This window comes from Chiloscyllium plagiosum, unplaced genomic scaffold (assembly GCF_037043375.1).
Source record: "Chiloscyllium plagiosum isolate Xiang-an unplaced genomic scaffold, Cpla_swu_hap1 HiC_scaffold_47, whole genome shotgun sequence".
Taxonomy (NCBI): domain Eukaryota; kingdom Metazoa; phylum Chordata; class Chondrichthyes; order Orectolobiformes; family Hemiscylliidae; genus Chiloscyllium; species Chiloscyllium plagiosum.
Window position 1 is genome coordinate 14,623,107 of NW_028270185.1, and position 25,378 is coordinate 14,648,484.

General features: G+C 40.3%; 1 protein-coding gene across 4 annotated transcripts in view; it reads left to right on the plus strand.

Annotated features, from left to right (window-relative positions):
- The window catches only part of LOC122542869 (sodium/calcium exchanger 3-like), a 353,482-nt gene that overhangs the window by 313,079 nt on the left and 15,025 nt on the right, over positions 1 to 25,378 (plus strand). For 3 of the 4 annotated variants that reach the window (XM_043680972.2, XM_043680975.2, XM_043680973.2), the window contains exons 3-7: positions 36 to 139; positions 1,812 to 1,829; positions 6,468 to 6,592; positions 12,252 to 12,351; positions 19,642 to 19,917. In XM_043680972.2, coding sequence (XP_043536907.2) covers positions 36 to 139; positions 1,812 to 1,829; positions 6,468 to 6,592; positions 12,252 to 12,351; positions 19,642 to 19,917 — 623 coding nt within the window. The remainder of the gene's footprint in view (positions 1 to 35; positions 140 to 1,811; positions 1,830 to 6,467; positions 6,593 to 12,251; positions 12,352 to 19,641; positions 19,918 to 25,378) is intronic. The other variant, XM_087984038.1, reaches the window with a different exon arrangement.

Sequence of the window (25,378 nt, forward strand, 5' to 3'; positions counted from 1 at the left end):
TCAATAGGTTTTTGATTTGTTTTCTTTCTCTGCAGGAAAACAATCCAGGTGAAGATTGTGGATGATGAAGAGTACGAAAAGCAGGAAAACTTTTTTGTTGTCCTGGAGAAACCAAGATGGATGAAACGTGGCATTTCAGGTTTGCATAAGGGAGAAACCGTAATCCAATATGTATATATATATTAAGGGCTCTGCTATGAACCACTGAACCTTTGTTGAAAGGAACTCCATTATAAACTTCTCTCTGTTACATACTCCTCCTCTGTGGTTAGGCTGTAAGTTCTAAAGGTGTCTCTGCTACACTAATTATAATTGAAAATCTCTCAATTTAATGCTCTGTTACACACTTTCATTACAAGGCTCTCAGTTATAACACATTGTTACATGCTCTCAGAATGAGGCCTGGCTGCAATGTCATCTTTTACACCTGCATCTTCATTTTTTGCACTTTCTGTTACATCCCTTCAGCTAAGGCCCTCAACTACTTGTTGCACACATCATCCTCAATGTAAGGCTTTCAGTTACACTGTTGTGTCTGTTTTACAGGATTCAGTGCCATTCATTTGGCATGTTGTCTTGTGGTATAAGACAATCACTGTGAAATGACATGCAAATTATTGAAATTCTTAGGATTGTTATGTGGAAGCAAAGTTAATGTTAATACAATCACAGTTCTTCTTCTTGGGACATGGCTGTTACTGGCAAGGGCAACATTGGTTTCTTATCCCTAATTGTCCTTGAACTGAGAAACTTGCTCGGTATTTCTGAGTCAACCACCGTGTTGTTGATGTGAATCATAGATAGGCAAGACCTGATAAGGATGGCAGATTTCCTTCCCTAAAGGGCATTAGTGAACCAGATGAGTATTTTACAACAGTAAATGATAGTTGTCATGGTAACCATTACAGAGACTAGCTTTATAACTCCATGGCTCACTAACTGAACTTAAATTCTACAAAGTACTGTGATAGGATTAAAACCCAGTATCCAGTAATCTTAGGCCCATGGATTTCTAGCCCAGTACCATAACCATTATGCCACCATCTCTCCCATACAGTTTCACTATGTTCAGATATCAGTACATGTTTTCCAGTCATTATCTTACCCAGTTTTCCTACATTTAGATTTTTTTTTAACTTTATACTAATTGTCAAATTGGATAACATTTCTATTATGGAATAATTGGGACTGCTATATTTGCTGAAGTACTGTTTCAACAGATTGGCACAAGTTACATGGAGGGGGCACAGCTTTTCTGAATGCAATGCCAATGCTGAACAGCTTCTTACAGTGAGTAAAGCCAGGATTTCTGGGGTTCCGTACTGAATAACATTTGTAATGCAGCCAATCTTAACCTACAACATAGTCAAATCATAGAACTTGCCTGAGCTTCTTAGTATTAATGAAAACTTTGTGATGGTTTGATACAACTACAAATCCTGGAAGTCCCTCCTTTGTGGCACTGTGGGTGTCTCTTCATTCCAAGGACTACAGTAATTTAAGAGGGTGGCTCACCATCACCTTCTCCAGGCAATTATGGAAGGCAATAAAAGCTAGCTTAGCCTGCAACAGCCACATCCCATGAATAAATAAAAAGAAATTTAATGTAAACAGTAATTTAGGTGGAGAAAGCACATTTCTCTGGAACCACATTATATTCAGTGTTTAACAATTTGCAGAGGTTTTTCTTGTAGTTGTTATGTGAAAGTTTAGGTGTTTTCATCCTGGATCAGATTGTTTCATTGTGTACAGTAACCAGTGTCTTCAGCTACCATTTCATTGGATTTCACTCTTTTTTTCTCTCTCTGCAGCTCTCTTATTGGCTGATGGTAAGATGTCAGTTTCTACTAACATGGTTCCCTTCATTATGGGGTTAGCGGGCTCAAGCTGCTCCTGCCCTCTTCTCCAATCTGTGTTCAGGAATACTCCCAGTGAACAGGAACAACTATCTGCTAGATACAAGCCTTGTTGAGTCAGTATATAATGTTGTAGCAACCGTTTTAGAAGAAATCCTGAGTTCAGTTATCAGAATTGACTTCAAATTGATTTTTTTCAACTTGGCTCCCTCTAGCTGAATATTGAACATATGCGATATGCTGAAATGATGCCGCAATTCTCCAGAATAAGCTACAATATTTTAGTGGTTAGTAACATGGGCACTTCCAGTGCAGGCACAAATTGCTGCCAGCAGCAGCTTTTAGAAGTTTAGTGATGCATTCATGTCCATAGGCTTTGGATCCTCCCTTCTGACTGCTGGTGCTACAGGGTGGGCTGGAAGGTCCTCAAGCCATGAGATATAAACAAAATGATCAGTTATCTTCAGGAGCTGGAACTTATAAGACTTTGGATTAGAGGAGTATCCTGTCAACAGCTCTCTGCTTTAGCTTCTTGGGAAGGGATAGGCTGCTTTTGAGAACTCCTTGACCGCATGAACACATAATTGAAGTAAAGGGTGCCAGTTAAGAATGCCTTAGTTTTCCCATCTCATCTTTGTGTGAATGATGAGTCAATTCCACTTCCTCGGGGCAGCTTTGGCGATCATTAAGTGGAAGAGACATGGCATAATGTTTCGTTGCTTACTTTCCCTGATGTTTTTGAATAAAGAATTGGAATTCCTCAAGGGGACAAAGATCAGGAAAGTTTGGTGGTAAATATTTTAACTGGCAGAGGCTATTTAGTACTGGTATATAATCTTTTTATTGGTGTATACTGGAGCTCCCCAAATGGGGGTCAGGATCCAAAGTGGGGTCATAAACTGAAATTTTGGGGTCTCAAGCACTAAGGCAGCAATGTCCACTGTGGGCTACAACAGCTGTGCTCTTGATAGAATAGATCCCTACTCTCACAGTACTACCCACTCTGCTCTTACAGTTCCCACTGAAGAGTCATGATACTTTTCAATCCTCAAAATGGAGTCACAGTGGGAAAAAGTTTGGGAAGCATTGACCGATACTTATTGATTTCCTGTCATTAACAATGGTTTTATGCTTTAGAATGTATATGTATAATTGAATTGAGTAATAGAGAAATAATTAATAAGCCATTGAGTGAAAAGCAATGTCCTCTACTTCTAGGCCTTTCCTTGTTTATCAGCTAAATCAGGGTGTCTCTCTGTTACTAGCTAAGAGGAAGCATTCTTGTTTTAATTATTTAAAATATGTTAAACCCATTACCCAACCACTACACACCAAGTCTGAAATTGAGCACCTGAGTTGACAAGTTATTATTTTTATAACCTGCAGCTAAGCATGTTAAACAATGACCTGATAGAGATCTTTAAGTTGACAGTTATGATAAGATAAATAATAGGAGATAATTTCCATTAATCAGTCCAGGCTTGAGTTATCAAATGTAATTCAATATCCCAGCACACGTTAGCAAAGGTGGTAACCCTAGAATAGACAATTAACTTAATTAATCTCTGGAGTCGAGGTATCTGGTAAACCTATACTGCACTTCTTTAAGACCAGCAATCTAATGTGTGCTTATGATATTCCCCATGTAGTCCAACAAAAGCATTATGCATCTGAAACAGAACTTCTACCCCACGTCTCCCGCCCCCCCTTATATTCTGGTTCTCTAGATATAAAGGTCAGTGATCCATTAGCCTTCTTGATCATTTTCCACAGCTGTGCAAGACATTTTAATTGTTTATGTACCCTGACTCCCAAGTCTCTTTGGACCTCTATTGTTTCTAGCATTTCATCATTTAGAAAATACTCTGTACTCTCCTTTTTTTGGTCCGAAGTGAATGACTCACATTTGCCTACATTGAAATCCATTTGCCACAGTTTTGCCCATTCACACAATCTATATCTATGTAATTTCATGTTTCCATCTACAATGTGAATGATGTCAGTTGTCTTTGTGTTTTGAGTCAGCAAATGTGAAACATTATCCAGAATGAATCACTATTTGTTTTACGGCGTTTGGAATGACTCTAATTTGTGGTAGAGTATGCCAGCACAAACTAGTCATTGTGGTCTGATATATCAGTAAGTAACTGTGGTACGATATTCCAACATCAGCCTGCACCAGTGGTGCAGTACCAAAGCATGATTCAAGATCTTATATTTTATCGTTGTGGTTCTGTTCGCCGAGCTGGGAATTTGTGTTGCAGACGTTTCGTCCCCTGTCTAAGTGACATCCTCAGTGCTTGGGAGCCTCGTGTGAAGCGCTTCTGTGATCTTTCCTCCGGCATTTGTAGTGGTTTGAATATGCCGCTTCCAGTTGTCAGTTCCAGCTGTCCGTTGTAGTGGCCGGTATATTGGGTCCAGATCGATGTGCTTATTGATTGAATCTGTGGATGAGTGCCATGCCTCTAGGAATTCCCTGGCTGTTCTCTGTTTGGCTTGTCCTATAATAGTAGTGTTGTCCCAGTCGAATTCATGTTGCTTGTCATCTGCGTGTGTGGCTACTAAGGATAGCTGGTCATGTGTTTCGTGGCTAGTTGGTGTTCATGGATGCGGATCGTTAGCTGTCTTCCTGTTTGTCCTATGTAGTGTTTTGTGCAGTCCTTGCATGGGATTTTGTACACTACATTGGTTTTGCTCATGCTGGGTATCGGGTCCTTCGTTCTGGTGAGTTGTTGTCGAGAGTGACTGTTGGTTTGTGTGCTGTTATGAGTCCTAGTGGTCGCAGTAGTCTGGCTGTCAGTTCGGATATGCTCTTGATGTATGGTAGTGTGGCTAGTCCTTTGGGTAAGACAACAACTCACCAGAACGAAGGACCCCAATACTCAGCATGAGCAAAACCAATGTAGTGTACAAAATCCCATGCATGGACTGCACAAAACACTACATAGGACAAACAGGAAGACAGCTAACGATCCGCATCCATGAACACCAACTAGCCACGAAACGACACGACCAGCTATCCTTAGTAACCTCACACGCAGATGACAAGCAACATGAATTCGACTGGGACAACATTACTATTATAGGACAAGCCAAACAGAGAACAGCCAGGGAATTCCTAGAGGCATGGCACTCATCCACAGATTCAATCAATAAGCACATCGATCTGGACCCAATATACCGGTCACTGCAACGGACAGCTGGAACTGACAACTGGAAGCGGCAGATTAAAACCACTACAAATGCCGGAGGAAAGATCACAGAAGCGCTTCACAGGAGGCTCCCAAGCACTGAGGATGTCACCTAGACAGGGGACGAAATGTCTGCAACACAAATTCCCAGCTCGGCGAACAGAACCACAACAATGAGCACCCGAGCTACAAATCTTCTCACAAACTTTATATTTTATCAGAATAATGTGATATTTTTGGGATTATCTCAAATCAATTCAACAAATGACCATTTGAAATTAAATCAGCAGTACACAGAGACATGTATGAATTGAAGTTGAAGTGAGATAATGTCACTGATGATTAATTTCACTTGGACCTGACGGTTAGATGGCTTTAGGGAACTGGATTATAATAATCATTAGTCAAGAGCTTATTGCTTAAAGGTGACGGCTAATATTGAATTATTTATCCAATTAACCTAGGAGTGATTTTGCTTTGTGCAGAATTTCATCAATTGTCATACAATCGACAGCTAATCCATACAATCGATGTCAAATCTATACAACCGATGCTAAATCCATACAATCTATGCTAAATCCATATAATCTATGCTAAATCCATTCCTTGAGGCATACTTAAAAAAAATCACCTAAATCAGTTTACCTCATGTAACTAAATGTAACTAAAATGTTATATTTTAAAAAGTTCTGGGGTTTACATACGAAACTAACATGGTCATTCTAAAAGATGAAAGACTTAACAAGCAATCCAGGTAATATATCATTTCAGTGGCATCACACTGTAATCTTATGCTATTAATTCTGTGTCGTATGATCCCATACTCCACAAGCACCTGATGAAGGAGCAGCACTCAAAAAGCTAGTGCTTCCGATTAAACCTGTTGGACTATAACCTGGTGTTGTGTGATTTTTAACTTTGTCCACCCTAGTCCAACACCGGCATCTCCAAATCATGACTACTGTGCCACAAGATCTCTTAGGGTCAAATAACAAAAATCTTTGCTATTCAATTTCTTTTGGCTGGATACTTCAAACTGTATCTGAAAAAACATTGATACAAATGCAAAATGCCTCTTAGTAGTTAGTCCTCAAGATCAAAATGTTTAGATCATCATTTATCTCGTTTGATCTGAGAGACTGGGCTTTGGTAAGAACATGTGTCTAGTTATTAGTAAGTGTTTTTAGTCCATTTATTGAGATGAGCGCACAGTAAAAGGGACCTATGATACCAAGTATAGATTCAACAGCATATTTCCTTTACATTTTCTTTATTGTGATTTTTTTTCAATGAGTGATGACACAGAATAAGGCCTATGCAGTTCCTTCCAAGCTGCTGCACAGCCATAGAAATGCGCAAATTAGTGGGAAAGTTGAGAACATGCCGTGAAATTTCTAACTCTGCATTTCCTGATGCGCAGATGAATCCAATGGGAAACTGACGGCAGAGGAAGAGGAAGCTCGGCGTATTGCAGAGATGGGGAAACCCATCCTGGGTGAACATTCCAAGTTGGAGGTCATCATTGAAGAATCATATGAATTTAAGGTATTCTTGTGGAGAACATTGTAGACAAATTATAATTTTGCTTCTTCATCGCACGTGGAAATCTTAACCATTTTATCATCTGTGGTAGTCCACCACACTCAATCATTTTAGCATCAAGTGGCACTCAGAGAAATTATTTTCTCGTGATGTTTCAGTGTCTACTTCAGAGCATTACCCAAACATTGTCTACTGGCTTCACTGGAAATGTTGCTTCCAATAAAAAGACATATCATGTTGGTATGAACATTTAATTTAGAAGGAATAAAATTCATTAGGTGTCTTTCCAGCTCTGGTAAGCTACCAATCTGTGTTTTTACTATGTCCTTCATTTTTTTCTCTTCAAAACTGCATGTTTTGTAACTTAATTCCTTTCAAATTGTTTGCTGCAGTGGCCTTGCTTGGCACAAGTTCATTTGATGGATGAAAAATAAGTTCACATGATTGTCCATTTTGCCCTTGGCTTTCTATTTTAACTTACAGCTCCTTGTGGGATAAATAACTGTAAGACTATTGTATGTTTAATATTTTTAATGGCTCTAGTAGTTTATTACATGAAGGAATGATACTCCACATTTTTAAATATTCATTTTCAGGGTTAGACAAATTGATTGATTGTTATTAACAATAATCACATTGTTAAACGTGCACTCACATCATTAATAAGGCTTTAATTTCTGTGGCCAGTTTAATTGGCAATTAATGTGCAAATGCAGAGCTTCACTCAGCAAAGGGTTTTGCAAAAGACATCATTTTTGCAAAGCTAGCCACTCCTAATGTGCAAATCATCCAACAGCTTGCAATCCTCTTTTTTGTCACGGGTTTCTGGCCGATTTGCACATTAATAACTGGGAACATTATTCACATACTGTTATTTTTTCAACAAATTCTGACCCAATGTGGTTCCTTTTCTACAGGCTAAATGACAGTAATGAGAAACAAGCCTAAAATGCCAGCACCTGGTATTTGAATATAATCACAATCTTTAATAATGCTTGCTGTCCCAAAGCAAAATTTATATATCTGATGCAATTAACTCTTTGAGCACCAAATGATTTTTCTAACAATTTCACAGAAAAATACCTTTGGGAGTAAAAGCATCTTAAATTGCAAACCAGTTGATATTCACCTCACGGTAAATGATTAAGTCATGGGAATGCCTTGTTTTGAATATCTGAAAACAGAATATATTTTATCTTAGTGAACAGTCGGCAGCCAGTTACAACATACCAATGATCCTTTAATCATGCTCAACATGCAACTCTGATATATATTGGAAACTTTGATAATAAATATTGTACCAACTATTGTGGATAGTGGCTCACCATTTAGTCAGAACATTACAATTATTGAGGTATTTATGCTTCAGGAAGGGATGCGTTACCCTCTGTGTACTACAGTTCAGGTCCACCATGAAGATCAGTCAGCAAATATGCATGTTTAATAGTGCACAGAATTAGTCTGAATTATACCAGTGCATGTTCCCGTGACCAAACCTATAGGTGCATAACAGCAGTGCAGAAAACCTGGGTACTGAAGGGATGCCAGTGTACCTCCCCATCCATAATCCTCAGCTTGCTTTAACAGAGGTTCTTGGCATGGTGGAGCTGCTGGCACCTGCCACCAACATTTGGGAGGAAGAACTCAAAAAGGAATCAGCAAAATTAACTTCTTTATTTTGTGGACTTTGATTCCTCAAAATTAATATACAAGTTGACGATTCTTTATCCGAAAAGCTCAGAAATCCAAAGTTTTCTCCTGAACTTTTTTTCTCAATAATCATGTTGTTTGGCGTGCAAGCAGTTAACTCAACTCCACACCCACTTGACCCACGTCACTCAGGCATGATGTAGTGATGTGGCCCAGCACTGGCAGGCGTCAATTCTGCCTCAGCGTTCGTAGTAATCACAGGTGCGTGTGCTAATTGGTAGCTTTTTTTAAATTTTTACTATGAAAATGTCATTTAATCCTTTATCTAAAATATTCCGAAATCCGAAAGACTCCTGGTCCCGAGGGTTTCGGATAAAGGATTGTCTACCTGTACCACCATGTTTGATCTTAGAAATGTAAAAAGAAATCTGGTTAGGGACATCAGAGTGCAGACCTCCATGAAGACGACTTTGAGAACCACACTCAGAAATGGAAGTTTTGATAAAGGGGAGACAAAAAGAGAAAGGTATACAGAAACCAAACAACTGTTCTGCAGAGGGAAATTGAGGGAAGTATGAAAGTGCTGAAGTGACAGAACTAATGAAATACAAAGATTGTTCTCATGAAATCTGTTATCCCGCTGCTCCACTGGTACAAGAAAATATCAATTATTCAACTACAGAAGCCATTGCAGCTGCTGGATCTGACTTCAACCATGAACCTCTTTGATTCAGCAACTAGGGACACAAGCAACAAACTGCAATGGTATATCACAAATAGTCACTGGAACTTTCTTTTTATAAATAAACTTAATCTCATCTGCAATTGTTTTAACTTTGCAACTTCTTGTTAATAGTTTTATTTATCACCAATGAACCCAAGTAGTGACTTGTAATAAACTAATCTTTAATCTGTTTAAACAAAATTTTGCCTTCTGACCTACTTTAACTTGAATAATTATAAATTAAAAGCTGCATACAGCTATATTAATCTATAGTTCACTGACCTTTGAGAAGGCACACCTGGTCGTCATGGCATTACAATTAATTACAGGATTGGGAAAGAAAGGGGCTGGGCAGAAATGGGGCCAGACGAAGAGAAAAGGGCCAACAAGGATAGCAAATTGGTGAGGAAGGAACAAAAAGGGAGTGATTTGATGTGTGATGGGACAAGTTAATATTGGAAAAGTCCAACATGAACAGTGAATCACTCTAGAGATTTTTCAAATGAACTGTGTAAACCTTTGTTGATGTTGAAGGGGTTACACACGTAGCGGGCGGGGATTTAAATGAGTGGAACAGAGTTGCAGCTTAGATTTTCTGGCCAAGTGAGAAAGCATCCCATTAATTCTGAGTCTAATAAATGGAGAATCATGATCTGCTGGCTTCAATTCCCACATAACCAATAAATCAGCAGTTCTCACAGTTTCACATTCCAACGAGATCTCATGAAGTCTTGAAGCCAAAGTACATTGTGGCTGACTGCCATCTGCTGAGATCTCAGGTATGCATGAGGCACTGCAGCCAAGGGAAGACAGTAGATCCTTATGCAACTGTGTTGGTGCAGGCCAATCATCTCAAGGACTGCAAGCTCTGCCATTCTGGCTGGAAGCTTCTGCTACACAAGGGGAAGGATTGCAGGGAAGGTGCAGTGTGCAAATGTTGACCTTCTTCAAAGCTTAAATTCTCACACTTCCATGATCTTGCAAACTCCTGGTGATTCAAGAACCTTGATATGGTATAAGAACATAGAAAATAGGAGCAGAAATAGGTTTTGCATTATCTCAAGCTTGCCAGCTGTCCAAAACATCATGGCTTATTTCCCACGGGTCTCAATATTTCTTTTATGCCAGCTCTGCATAGCCCTCAACTCCCTGATATTTCAAAGTCTATCTACCTATTCTTCAAATACTTTCAGTGATCTAGCATCCAAAGCTTTCTGCGTAGCGAATTCCCGACATTTACTACCCTCTGAAGAAATTCCTTTGAAGCACGGTCAGTAATTTTGCAGATGACACCAACATTGATAGTATAGTAGACAGTGAAGAAGGTTAAAGTCAAAAAGTGTGGCGCTGGAAAAGCTTATGCCTGAAACGTCAACGTTCCTGCTCCTCGGATGCTGCTGATTTGCTGTGCTTTTCCAGCACCACACTTTTTGACTTTGATTTCCAGCATCTGCAGTCCTCACTTTCTCCTAGTGAAGAAGGTTATCTAAGAGTACAAGGGGACCATTGAGTGTCTGAGCAATGAAGGCAAGCATTCCAAATGGCTCTTTACCACCTTGTCTACCTGTGATGCAACTTTCAAGGAACTATGTACCTGAACCTCTAGGTCATTCTGTTCAACAACACTCCCCAAGGCCCTACCATTAACTGTATAAGTCCCATTCAAGTTCATTTTAACACCCTGCATTTATCTAAATGAAACTCCATCTGTCAGTTCTCTTAGAAAACCTTCTTTAGATTAGTTCCCTATAGTGTGGAAACAGGCCATTTGACCCAACAAGTCTACATCGACCCTCTGAAGAGTAACCCATCCAGACCCATTCCGCTACCCTATAACCCTACATTTACCTCTGACTAATGGACTTAACACTATGGGCAATTTAGCATGGCCAATTCACCTGATCTGCCCATCTTTGGACTGTGGGAGGAAACCGGAGCACCAGAAGGATAACCCTGCAGACACTGGGAGAATGTGCAAACTCCATTCAATAGGAGAAAGTGAGAACTGCAGATGCTGGAGATCGGAGTCAAAAAATGTGGTGCTGGAAAAGCACAGCAAGTCAGGCAGCATCCGAGGAGCAGGAGAGTTGACATTTTGGGCTTAACTCCAGCATCTGCAGTCCTCACTTTCTCCATTGAGTATAGGAGTTGGGACGTCATGTTGCGGTTGTACAAGACATTGGTGAGGCTACTTTTGGAGGACTGTGTCCAGTTCTGGTCTTCCTGCTATAGGAAGGATATTATGAGATTGGAGAGGATTCAGAAAAGATTTACAAGGATATTGCTGGGACTGGAGGGTTTGAGTTATAAGGAGAGGCTGGATAGGCTGGGACTTATTTCATTGAAGTGTAGGAGGTTGAGGGGTGACCTTATAGAGGTTTATAAATCATGATGGGCATAGATAATATGGTCAATAGCAAAGGTCTCTTCCCTAGGGAGGGGAGTTCAAAACAAGAGGCCATAATTTTAAGGTGAAAGGAGAAAGATTTAAAAGGCACCCGAGGGGCAATGTTCACATACAGAGGGTGGCATGACTGCCAGAGGAAGTGGTAGATGCAGGTGCGATTACAACATTTAAAGATATTTGGACAGGTACATGGATGGGGAAGGTTTCGAATGCTATGGGTCAAACGGGCATTTAGGACTAATTTAGTTTGGAAGACCTGGTTGGCATGGATGAGTTGGACCAAAATGTCTGTTTCCACGCTGGATGACTCTGTTTCTATTAATGAGTGTCCCTTATCCTAGTTCGGCACGGTGGCTCAGTGGTTAGCACTGCTGCCTCATAGCACCAGGGACCCAGGTTCAATTCCAGCCTCAGGCAACTGTCTGTGTGGAGTTTACACTTTCTCCCCATATCTGCATGGGTTTCCTCCCACAATCCAAAGATGTGCAGATCAGGTCAATTGGTCATTGCTAAATTGCCCATAGTGTTAGGTGCATTAGTCAGAGGGAATTGGGTCTGGATGGGTTACTCTTCGGAGGGTCGGAGTGGACTTGTTGGGCCAAATGGCTTGTTTCCTTACTGTAGGGAATCTAATCCGTGGTTCAAGATTCCCCCTTGTGTAGAAGCATCTTCAACATCTAACATGTCTGAGCATTTTTATAGAGTCAGTTGATTTGCAGCAGTTTTTTTTGTAGCTCCTTATGTCCAGCTTGATCCAGATTGTTTCTTTTTTAACAGAAGTCTATAAAAATTAATGATATTTTGGTTGAGTAAAGCATTCACTCTCGTGTTACTGTGATATCATCTGAATGTTTTAATAAATCTATTTCTCTAATTGGTAGAGCACTGTGGATAAGCTGATCAAAAAGACAAACCTGGCACTGGTGATTGGTACGCACTCATGGCGGGAGCAGTTTATGGAGGCCATTACAGTCAGTGCTGGTGAGATGACATTTTAATTTCCATATTTCTTAGTGTTAGAGCAGAGCTGTGCATTGTTAATTAACCATTAGCTGAAGATGCTGATATCATTCTAGCCACATGGAAACACTTGACAGCATACATGTGAATGTGTGATGTTTACCATCACTGTAATCCAACAATTTAAAGCACTCACAACAATTAAGCATTATTACACTCTGCTTTCCGTGATATCATTGTATCTACAAAAATGCATAATATACTTGCATACAATGTGCAAATATGGATATTGCGAAGCTTTATGTACTTTTTGCCTTTATGACACAGTTTAAAACCTGCATCTTTGATTTGCAATAATTACTGAAGTCCACGGACTCTCTCCAATACATCGACTACACATCTTTGCATCCCTGTTGCATCTAAAGACTCTGTTCCATTCTCCCTGCTTCTCCTCAATCACATCTGTTCTGTAATACAAACTTCCACATGGGGACTTTCAATAGGCCTTTTTCTTCACCAAACAAGCTTCACTCCCTTCCCTACTCAAATTCTAATTGATAGGGCCCTCAACTATGTCCACTCCACTTCCTATACTTCTGCTGTCACCACACAAACTCAACCCCAGAACCACGGCAGTATTTTCCTATGTCTTCATCTTCTATCTCATCAGCTTCCATGTTCAATAAATCATCCTCTGCCAATTCCAAATTGAAGCCACCACCAAACATGACCCCCCACCACTGCTAGCATTCTAAAGGATCCATTCTCTCTTCAACATCCTGATCTATTCTTCAATTACTCCTAATACACTCTCCCCTTCTTCCTACTTAATTACTTTACACACTTTGTTTCTCTACTTTCACTTATAGCTAGGACCTGGCATTCTGTATAACTGGATAGAGATCGGGGACAGGAAGTAGCTTGGTTGTTGTCTGGCTGAGTCAAAAAATAGTAGAAAGTGAAATAGGAAGCTGAGGAGAAACAAAGCATGTAGTGATCGGTAAGAGGGGTCAGGTGTAGATGGAAACATGATCCCACCAGACACATTGGATGGAATATAGGCTTTAGGATTGGAAGTCAAGAGCTGATGGAACTTAGGCAGGGAGTTCAAACTGTGGTGTGCAACCACCAGTGTGGAATTATGGGTTCCAAGTTCTAAACCAGCAATGGTTGTTGCGTGGATACTAAGAGCTGTAAGTTCTCTTGACTTTTTGCTGTTACCATGCGTGGTCTAATGGGCAGATAGAGACATGGTTGCTGCAAAAATACCTGTGAAAGGGCAGGTTTCCATTTTTAAAAACCCTGCAGTTTAAATGATTTCTACTATGCTGAACATTGTTCATATCATGGTGAGGACCTAAATAGCCTTCTGCAGGTCCACCACGCTCCAGCAGCCAAGGATAAAGACCACTCTCCTACCTCCACAAACAGCAGCTAAAGCTACGCTTCAAGGAGAATTCTGAGGCATTAAAATGGTATCATACAGGGAAATACCTTGGGAAGAGCTGCACTAAGATGGCAGGACTACACAGTATATCTCAGACCCTAAATCCCTAATTACCCAGCTGAGTAGTGCTCCAAATAAGAGTCATTGCCTATGCTTTCTTCTCCCTGGGCCCTGTAACTCTGAGGATGAGGCCAAAAGTAGAGTGAGAGAGTGGGAAAGAGGCAAGATGGCATAATAATGAGGATATTAATGTCTGCAAGTAGGCCTGTCACCACTCACAAACAAGAACCTTGTCTCCCCACTCAGCACTTGGTTGGAAAAATGGGACATGTTGCTCTTGATATCAAGACAGGAATTTCCTTCCTGCTGATGTCACGTGATTCTCCTAACTTTCTTGCCATTGTCAATGTCATACAGTGTCTGGAGAGATTTCGCCTTGTGACATTTTTCCAAGTACTGGAGTTCTTCTTCCTTAATGAAATCAAAATAAGAATTTGAAAGTTCAGTGTGATGAGCTGAACTTCATGCTTACGTCTGTATTTGGAATAAGCTTATCTGTGACATTAGGAACATTGTGAAACATGACTTTTGTTCAGCAGTCATGTTCTGTGGTTTAAGTTAATGAGACGTGGAATTGCAGCTTCTTGCTATTTTCAAAATCTCTACTTCTAACAAGTTGATAAAATGTGGAGTTGGAAAGGCATAGTAGTTCAGGTAGCAGCGGAGGAGCAGGAAAGTTGACATTTTGGGTCAGGGCTCTTCATCAATCCTGATGAAGGGTCCTGACCCGAAACGTCAACTCTCCTGCTCCTCCTCCAATGCTGCCTGACCTGTTGTGCTTTTCCAGCTCCACATTTTCTCAACTCTGACTTCCAGCATCTACAGTTCTTACTATCTACTCCAACAAACCTGATTCATATAATATTGCCTAAGGCTTAGAGTGATTATTTAACTGTTATCTGAACCTGAAGAAAATAGAAGATATGAAAACATTTATATTACTCTCAGTGATCAACTTGCAGTAGCAACCCTAAGAAATGCTCATTTATCTTGGTAACCAACACCTTTCCCACTTCCTTTCAATACTTTTTGATCTCTTTAGTGCAAAGAACTATCTAACTCCGTGTATTGGCTTCAACTGCTTGCTGTGACAGAGATTCCATTAGGCTCACCACTCACTGGAAGAAGAAATATTTCCTCATTTCAGTCCTAAATGGCTACCCCATATCATTAAACTGTGACCCCTAGTTCTAAACTCCCCAGTCATTGGGAACACCCTTCATATATACCCAGTCTTTTTATAGATTTCTATGAGCTTCCATATTCATACTTCTAAACTCCAGTGAACATAGTCTTAGCCAATCCAGTTTATCTTCATACATGTACTGCCATTCTAGCAATTAGCCAGATTCCCCCTTAGCCAAATCATTTTTCCTCAGATATAAAGTCCAAAACTTGCATGCAATAAAGTGTGTGGATGATAGTAAAATAGGTGGGAAAACAGGCGGTGAAATAGGAAGAGGCTGAATAGGTTGGGGCATTTTCTTCCTGGAGTGTTGGAGACTGTGGGGTGACCTTATAGAGGTTTATAAAATCATGAGGAGCATGGATAGGGTGAATAGTCAAGGTGTTTTTCCAAGGGTGGGGAGTCCTAAACTAGAGGCATAGGTTTAAAGTGAGAGGGGCAAGACTTAAAAAAGACCTGAGGAATAACGTTTTCATGCAGAGTCTGGTGCATGTACAGAATGAGCTGCTAGAGGAAGTGGTGGAGGCTGGTACAATTAAAACACTTAAAAGGCATCTGGATGGTTATATGAATAAGAAAGATTTAGAGGGATATGGGCCAAATGCTGTAAGTGGGACAGATGAAATTGGGATGTTTGGTTGGCTTAGCTGTATGACTATGATGAAGAAATACAGAGTTTACAGATGGATATTGATAGGCTCGAGAATGGGTCGTAATTTAGCAGAGGGAGTTTAATGTGAATAAATTTGAAGTTGTCCATTTTTGCCAGATGAATAAAAGGACAAATTATTATTTAAATGGGAAGCAGATTCAAGGTGTATCAGTGCAGAGAGATCTGGACACCTTTGTGCAGGAAGCCTAGGAATTAGGTATACAGGTACAGCATGTATTAAGAAAAGCAAATGGAATTACAAAATTCTGACGTGGCCACACTTGGAGTATTACAGTTTTGGTCACTGCATTATAGGAAAGATGTGGAAGCTTTGGAAAGGGTGCAGAGGAGATTTACCAGGATGTTGCCTGGTATGGGGGGGGGAAGGTCTTATGAGGTAAGGCTGAGGGACTTGAGTCTGTTTTCATTATAAAGGAGAAGATTGAGAGGTGACTTAATTGAGAGGAACATCCTGCCTGCAACAGTAGTAGAACTTTTAAGGGCATTTAAATGATCATTGGATATACGTATGGATGAAAATGGAACAATGTAGATTAGATGGGCTTCAGATTGGTTCCACAGGTCAGCGCAACATTGAGGGCTGAAGGGCCTGTACTGTGCTGTTATGTTCTATGTTCGATGAATCCTGACATTTATTGCTACAACACTGGATTATAAAAGTGAAGAAGTGTTATTCCAATTATTTACTGGAATATTGTGTCCAGTTTTGGTCTCCTTGCTTGAGGAAGGATGTGTTTTGCCTGCAAACTTGGCAATATTACATCTAAATTATTTATATTGTGAATAGCTGGGATTTAAGTGCTGATCTCTGTTGTACCCCACTAGTCACTTTTTGCAACTCTGAAAAAGACCTGCTAACTTCTATTGTTTGTTTCCGGTTTATCAGCCAGTTCCATGTCAGCATACTACTCCCAATCCCATGGACTTTATGTTTACATGCCTATTTCTTATGAGGGACCTTATCAAAAGCCAGATGAAAGCCCAAGTAGAACACATCTACTGGCTATCCCTTAGCAGCTCTACTAATTACACCTTTGAAAGATTTCAGTAGATTTGTCAAGCATGATTTCCCTTTTGCAAATCCATGCTGACCCTGTCCAATCCTGCCACTGTTGTCCAAGTGCTCTGCTGTTAAATTTTTAATAATGCATTTCCCACTACAATGTCAGGATACTGTGTCATAGTTCTCTGCTTTCTTTTTTCCTCCTTTTTAAAATAGTGGGGTTACCTTAGCTACCCTCCAATTTATAGGAATTGTTCCAGATTCTATAGAATCTTGAAAGATGACCACCGAATACATATAGTATTTTAAGGGCCACTTCCTTAAGTGCACTGGGGTGTAAATTATTGGGCCATAGGAATTTAATTCCATTGATTTCCCAATAACACTTCTCAATTGTTACCGATTTCCTTCAGTTCCTCCCACTCACTAGACACTGTATTCTCTAAAATGTTTTTAATAGATTTTTTAACGAAGAAAAAGGAAATGATTTTAACATTTTTTACAAACTTACAAAATAACACAAACAAAATAAACACTAATATACCATTAAAATTAAATAAATAACCAAAACACAACACAAAAAAAGAAAAAAAACTCAACGAAGAACTCATCTAACCGACAAATAACCAAAGCATATAATAGAATATCTTACATTACTCTTAAAAAAATAGTTAACATAGTAAATAAATAATGAAGTACATGCTCAGAATGAATAACATAATAAAACCCGGATGCATACGGGATTCTTCCCCCCCCCCCCCCTCCCCGGGGCCCCCAGACCAGCCAGAACCACTACAACTAGATAAAAGCCCTTGACAATATGGCCAAGATATCTGTATCTATATAGTTCAGGAAGGGCTGCCATATTTTATAGAATAATTCAGTTTTTTGGTGCACCATATTTGAAAGGAAGTCAAGGGGAATACATTGCATGATTAACCTGTACCAATTTGAAAGTCCTGGAGGGCCCTCAGCTACCCAATTTACTAAGATATTTTTCCTTGCACAAAAGGAGAGAATGGAGAATAATTTCCTCCCGTGCATATCCAGGGAGGGCAGGTTCAAGAAGTCCAGGAGAAGAGATATTGGATATACTCCAATTTCTGCTCCCAAGATTTCTGTCAGTGCATTTGCTACTCTGGTCCAGTATTTATGGATCTTATGAGATGTCCATAAGCAGTGTGTGAGAGTGCCCACTTCTATTTTACATTTAGGACACATTGGAAATGTTCCTGCCCTAAATTTTGCCAGTTGTTCCGGTGCTATATGAGTCCCATAGAGTATGTTTAGTTGAATAGCTTGGGTTCTATTACAAATATTGATCTTTCTGGCATTTTCCCAGATGTTGTCCCACATTTCTGAGGGATTTCTAACATTTTTAGAATGTTACTTGTGTTTTCCTTTGAGAAGGAAGGAGGGAAATGTCTATTTAATTGGTGTGCCATCTCTTTGTTCCCCAATATAACTTCTCCTGTTTCTGGTTGTAAGGGATCTACATCTGTCTTCACAAATCTTGTTCTTTTCACATATCTACACAAGCTTTTACAATCAGTTTGTATGTTTCCTTACTCTCTACTGTGTTTCCCTCCTCTTAATCAATCCTTTTGTTCTCCTTTGATGAAATCTAAACTGCTCCTGGGTGGCACGGTGGCTAGCACTGCTGCCTCACAGTGCCAGAGGCCAGGGTTCAATTCCTGCCTCAGGCAACTGTCTGTGTAGAGTTTGCATATTCTCCCCGTGTCTGCGTGGGTTTCCTCCAGGCGCTCCGGTTTCCTCCCACAGTCCAAAAATGTGCAGGTTAGGTGAACTGACTATGCTAAATTGCCTATAGTGTTAGGTGAAGGGGTAAATGTAGGGGAATGGGTCTGGGTGGGTTGCTCTTCGGAGGGTTGGTGTGGACTTGTTGGGCCGAAGGGCCTGTTTCCACACTGTAAGTAATCTAATCTTCAGGTCTGCCGTACGTTTTGCCCAGTTTGTATGTCCCTTCCTTCGAACTAATACTATTCCTAATTTCCATTGTTACCAATGGTCAGACCAACTTTCCCATTCTATTTTTGTGGTTGCCAGGAATGAACAATTGTTGCAGTTCCTACATGCTCTTTTTAAATGTTTTCCACTGTCCATTGTCATCCCTTTAAGTAATATTCCTCAATTTATCATAGCCAGCTCCAATTTCTTAGTAGTTTCCCTTTATTTAGATTCTGGACCCTTATCTGAGAATCAACCATGTCATTCTCCATTTTAGTGAAGAATACTGTCATATTATGGTTACATAAAGCCTGAAGCCTCAGGACGTAACAAAACTGTTTAAAACTAGTATGGTTGAGTTGTAATTGCAGTTATAATCTATGAATTTCGAGCTCGAGAAAACTGTTTGGTAGCTGTAGGCTTGCAATCACAGAGAAATGAAATCAGGAATATGCTGGGGCAGAATTGGAGGTATGCAGAGATTTCAAAGAATTTAAGGTTGGATGAGGTTAGAGAGAAAAGAAAGGATTTGTGATGGGATCTGAAGACTAACAGTTGGATGAAGTGAAAGCCACAGCCAGGAAAGAATTGGATGAGATAGAAACCTAAAGTTAAAGCTTCAACAATGTAAGGCCTTACAAGTGGAAGAGGCAAAATCCAGGTATAAAGGTGGGTGGAGGGAAAGCTGGAATTAGGGATGGCAATATTCTTGAACATCATCTTCTTGGGGCTGAGGAGTGACTATATTCCAGCAACTGAGGATGGCACGGTGACTGGTGAGATTGGCAGAGCCAGTTTTGATTATGCATGACTCCTAATTATGACTTCTTACATATTCTTTCACTATTTTTCCTCATCAAGGTTACTGCACTAAGAATACAAGAATGCAAAGCTTTGATGTTTTGAGAAATAGAAACAATGATATATCATCTAAGACCAGTCATCACTCTGATGTGAGTTTATTTATTTTTCAGGTGATGGTGAAGATGAAGATGATACACGGGATGAGAAGCTGCCTTCTTGTTTTGATTATGTTATGCATTTCTTGACGGTTTTCTGGAAAGTTCTCTTTGCCTTTGTTCCTCCCACTGAGTATTGGAATGGTTGGGCCTGTTTCATCGTCTGTATGGCTGTGATTGGTTTACTTACAGCTTTCATCAATGATCTGGCTTCACATTTTGGCTGCACAGTGGGATTGAAAGATTCCGTGACTGCTGTGGTCTTTGTGGCACTTGGCACCTCTGTACCAGGTAATTAACAGAATGGCAACAGGAATAAACATAGCCAATAATGTGTGATGTCTGGGACAATTACTCATGAGGTAGAAATTCACCTTGTAAACTGGACACCGTTATACATAAAGCCATGGAGATGTACAGTGTGGAAAAGGGCCCTTGGTCCACCTTGTGCAAGGCAACCAGATATCCTATATTAATCTAGTCCCGTTTTCCAGCATTTGAGTCAAATCTCTCTATATCCTTCCTATTTATGTACCATCCAAATGCCTTTTAAATCTTGTTTACCAGCCTCCACCATCTCTCCAGGGAGCTTATTCCATACACACACTATCCTCTGCATGAAAAAGTTCCCCGATGTCCCTTTTAAATTCTTTCTCATCTTAGTCTTGGATTCCCCAACCCGAGCAAAAAGACCTTGGCTATTTACGCTATCCATGCCCCTCAGCCTCTCTCTCTAAAGCTCAAACCCTCCAACCCTGGTAATATTTTTGTAAATCTTTTCTAAATCCTTTCAGGTTTCACAACATCTTTCCTATAGCAGGAAGACCAGAATTGAACGAAGTATTCTGAAAGTAGCCTAACCAATGTCCTGTACAGTTGCAACATGACTTCCCAACTCCTATATTCAAAGCACTGACCGCTAATTGCGAGCGTACCAAACAACTTCCTCAATGCCCTATCTACCTGTGACTTCACTTTCAAGGAACTATGAACCTGCACTCCAAGGTCTCTTTGTTCAGCAACACTCCCCAGGACCTTACAATTAATTGTGTGAGTACTATCCTGACTTTCCTTACCAAAATATAACACCTCATATTTATTTAAATTCCAAATGCCACTCCTTGGCCCACTGGCCCATCTGATCAAGGTCCTGTTGTACTCTATGGCAACCTTCTTCGCTTAAAAATATGTTGCTGGAAAAGCGCTGCAGGTCAGGCAGCATCAAAGGAGGAGAATCGACGTTTCAGGAAGAAGGGCTTATGCCCGAAACGTCGATTCTCCTCCTTTGATGCTGCCTGACCTGCTGCACTTTTCCAGCAACACATTTTTAAGCTCTGATCCCCAGCATCTGCAGTCCTCACTTTCTACTAGTTGATTTTAACCTTCTTCGCTATCTAATACACCATGAATTTTGGTGCCATCTGCAAACATACTAACCATGCCTCCTATATTCACATCCAAATCATTTATGTAAATGACAAAAAGCAGTGGACCCAGCACCAATCCTTGTGGCATACTGCTGATAACAGGCCTTCAATCCAAAAAGCAACCCTCCACCACCACCCTCTGTCTCCTACCTTCAAGCTAATTTTGTATCCACATGGCTAGCTGCCCTGTATTCCATGTGATCTAACCTTACTAACCAGTCTACCATGTGGAACAATGTCAAACAATACACAATACTTGATACTCAATTAACTGTGAGTATTACATGAAACCAGTGTGTTATTAAGCATCTTATTCAAGCTGAATTGCACCCCAAAGTGTTTATTTTTCTTCCATTTTATTTCAAGAGATATGAGGATCACTGGGGAGGTGAGCAGTGGCTGCCCGTCCCCAAATACCATTAATCTGGCTTAAGTGAGACGATTTCAGAGGGCAGTTAAGAATCAACTGCATTTCTATGGAGTCACATGTAGGTCAGGTTCAGTAAGGATGGTAGATTTCCTTCCCTAAAGGACATTAATGATCTAAGTCAGTTTTTTTTGACAACTGATTACAGTAGTTGTGGCCACCATTACTGAGAATCAGGAAATCTGCTATCCTTATTTGAGCTGGCCCGAATGTGACACCAGAATCACAGTGATATGGTTGACTCTTAACTGCTGCTGGGTATTTAGGGTTGGGCAATAAATGCTGGCCTAACCAGTAATATTCTACAACTGAATAAAAATAAACCTTTTCTTTTGCAAGTCACCATAAATTGGTGTTCTCTGATAGTGATTCTTCTGTCACTGGAACAGTTTCTCCCCATAAACTCTGTCTGGAGCCCTCATGATTTTGAGCACCTCAATCAAATCTTCTCTTCTCCATTCTCAGATTATCTAATCTATCCAAATTGCTTAAGTTTCTTATTCCTGAACCCCTTCCCATTACTCTTACCTGCACCCTCTGTAATGCCTTCATGTCTTTCCTAATGTATGGATTCCAGGACACAATACTCCAGTTGAGGCCGGACCTTTTTATGTTCAGGTTTATCACAACTTCTTGCCTTTGTACATTATGCTCCTATCTATAAGACATAGGATTCTGTATTCTTCCTTAGTCATTTCCTCAACCTGGTCTGCTGATGACTTGCACAGGTATCTCTGCTCCTACATCTACGTTAAAATTGTATATTTCATTTGGTATTGTCTCTGCTTGTTCTTTGTAGCAAAATGGATTACTTCACACTTCTCTGCGTTGAATTCCACCTGTCACTTGTCTGCAAATGCTACCAGCCTGTTTATATCCTCTTTTAGTTTCTAATTGTCCTTCCCACAGTTGACAATATCTCTCAAGTTTTGTATCATCTGCAAATATAGATATTTTACCCAAGTCGGTGTCATCATGACAAGAGCACACTCAGTAGAGTGCATTCCTCTACTATCCTGTGTGAACTCAACATAAAATTACAATTAGGCAGAGGTGGATACTGCAGATGCTGGAGATTAGAGTCAAGATTAGAGTGATGCTGAAAAAACATAGCAGGTCAGGCAGCATCCAAGGAGCAGGAAAATCGAGTGTTTCGAGCAAAAGCCCTTCATCAGGAATGAGGCTGGGAGCCTCGGGGGTGGAGAGATAAATGGGTGGGGCTGGGGAGAGGATAGCTGAGAGTGCAATAGGTGAATGGAGATGGGGGTAAAGGTGACTACACAACACTTTGAGGAATTTCCCTACCTGGTTGATGCACTGCAACTACAAAATTCAAAACAGATACCTTTTTCCTCAGAACTTCCACTTCACTAAGGTTGCTTCAGGCTAATTCAAATCCAATTCTCATACTGCTAAACCTCTACTTACATTTTGATATCTGTGACAAATTATACTATAGCAGCTGGGATGATCATAACATTGTGAAGTAAACAACAAGATTTAAGAGTCAATTTGCCCTCACTTCCGTCATTAACAAATTCTTAAAAATAATTTCAGTCTATCCAGCTTTATCAAAATTTGGAGATGCTGGTGTTGGACTAGCATTGACAAAGTTAAAAATCACACAACAACAGGTAATAGACCAAGTATTTGGAAGCACTCGCTTTCGAGGTGTGCCTCTTCATCAGGTGGTTGTGGACCATGACCAGAAGACACAGAATTTATAGCAAAAGGGTTATACTTCCACGGAGTTGTAATGATATATTAAACAAACTTAGATTAAGCCTTGCATCCTTTAGGATGGGATATGCTGGTTTAGAGCCACCGTCTGATGAAGAGGCAGCGCCTCGAAAGCTTGTGCTTCCAAATAAACCTGTTGGACTATAACCTGTTGTGCAATTTTTCACCTTTATTCAAAATGAATCAGTTTTATTCTTAGATTATAATCTGCCTATTAATCCATCCATTAGTTTTTGAGAAATATTGCTTAAAAACAGACTAAAAACCAAGAACGAAAGTGTTACCTCCATTGCTTTTTAGTGGCAGAGATAAAATAAGTCCTATTGCCAAATCCTGCAGAAATGCAGTATGTACATTCCTCAAGCCTTAAATAAAACTTTCATCACCACCGTGTTCCTTGTCACAGCCAATTGCCACTATCTTTTTATTTTATGGGCTTCACGTTTTCTGCAAGCATTTTCTGGAGACCTTCCAATACTGAAGGAGCAGCAGCTTCAAGGTAAGTGAGGTAGAAAGTGACCCAAAATGGAAGGACCCTCTTTCCAACTCCTTAAAATTTAACAGTAATGAAAAGCCTTCGTAGTTGGGTCACCATTGTAATACAAACACCTGAATTAGGAGCAGGTGGAGGCCATTATGCCCCTCATGCCTGATCCACCATTCAATCATCTCATTGCTGATCTGATTATGGCCTCAACTCCACATACCGGCCTTCCTTAAAACCCTTTGACTCCCTAGTTTGTCAAGAATCTGTCTACCTCTGCCTTTGGGAAAGCGAATTTCACAGATCTATGAACTCTCCAAGCGAAAAAAAATTCTCATTTCAGCCTTAAATAGGAGACCACATATTGTTAAGCTGCGTTTATCTTGTCAAGTTCCCTCTGAATCTTACATCATTGCTCTAAACTCCAACAGACAGAGGCCCAAGGTTTTCTTATAAGATAACTAGACTCTTCTTCGCCATACCAGGTGGCATACTGCTGCTGCTCTTAAAAAGGTAGTTGTGAGTGAACTCTGAGCCTGCCTGGAGTACTGGTTCCCTGTTCTGCTGTCAGACCACTTCCAGTCAGTTGGCCAGTTTCTGATTTATCTGGCAACCTTGATACTTTGCAGGAATAATCCAGAAGGCTCCTACAGCAGACAAATGCAAGATATTGCAGTTGCTTGAAAGCTGAACCAGAACCAAAAAAGTGCTGAATGTCCTCAGCAGGTCAGGCAGCATCTATGAAGAGAAACAGAGTTAATGTTTTAGGTCAAGATGACCTTTCATCAGAACAGAAGAAAAATAGAATGTAAGGGTTTTAAGCTGGGGAGGGGTTTGGGAAGGGAACAAGAAGAACAAAAGGGGATCCAAGTGAGGTTCGGAGACTTTGGTCCCCTAAATAGCAAAAGGTTTCAAGATATAAAATTCAAAGAGAGTGATAATGGGCATAGTAAAGACAAAAAAGTGTCCAGCTGAGGTGTAAATGGCTGCTTAGCAACCATCTGAATGCAAAGGCTCATTAAACAAAAACAAACAAGATAGAAGCGGAGTTTATCATCTAGAAATGTTGAACTCAGTGTTTAGTCCTGAAGGTGGTAGAATGTCAGGTTGAAAAATAGGTACTGTTCCTTCAGCTTTCTTCGAGCTTTGTTGGAATAATGCAGAGGGTGAGGACAGAGAAGTTCTGAGACGGGGGGTGGGGGGCGAAAACAAAATGGGTATTTGAAATGACAAGCAACAGAAAGCATGGGCCATGGTATTTGTAGACTTGGAGGATGTGCTGTGGAAGGTGGTCACCCAATCTGCATTTGATTTACCTAATGCAGAGAAGACCAGATCATGAATAGTGAATGTGGTAATTACAGTGAAAGAAATTCACCAAGGCTCGTTAGACAGCACCTTCAAAAACTTTGACAACTATCATCTAGGACATAGGCTGATCATACACAGGAACATCACCACTGGCAAGTTGTCTTTCAGCCATTCACCATCTTGACTTGGAAATATTCTGCCTTCACTGTTGTTTTGCTGGCTCAAACTCCTGGAACTCTTCTCACTAATATGTTGTAGATGAACCTACATATGACCATAAGACATAGGAGTGGAAGGAAGGCCCATCAAGTCCACTCCGCCATTTAATCATGGCTGATGGGCGTTCCAATTACACTTAGCCGC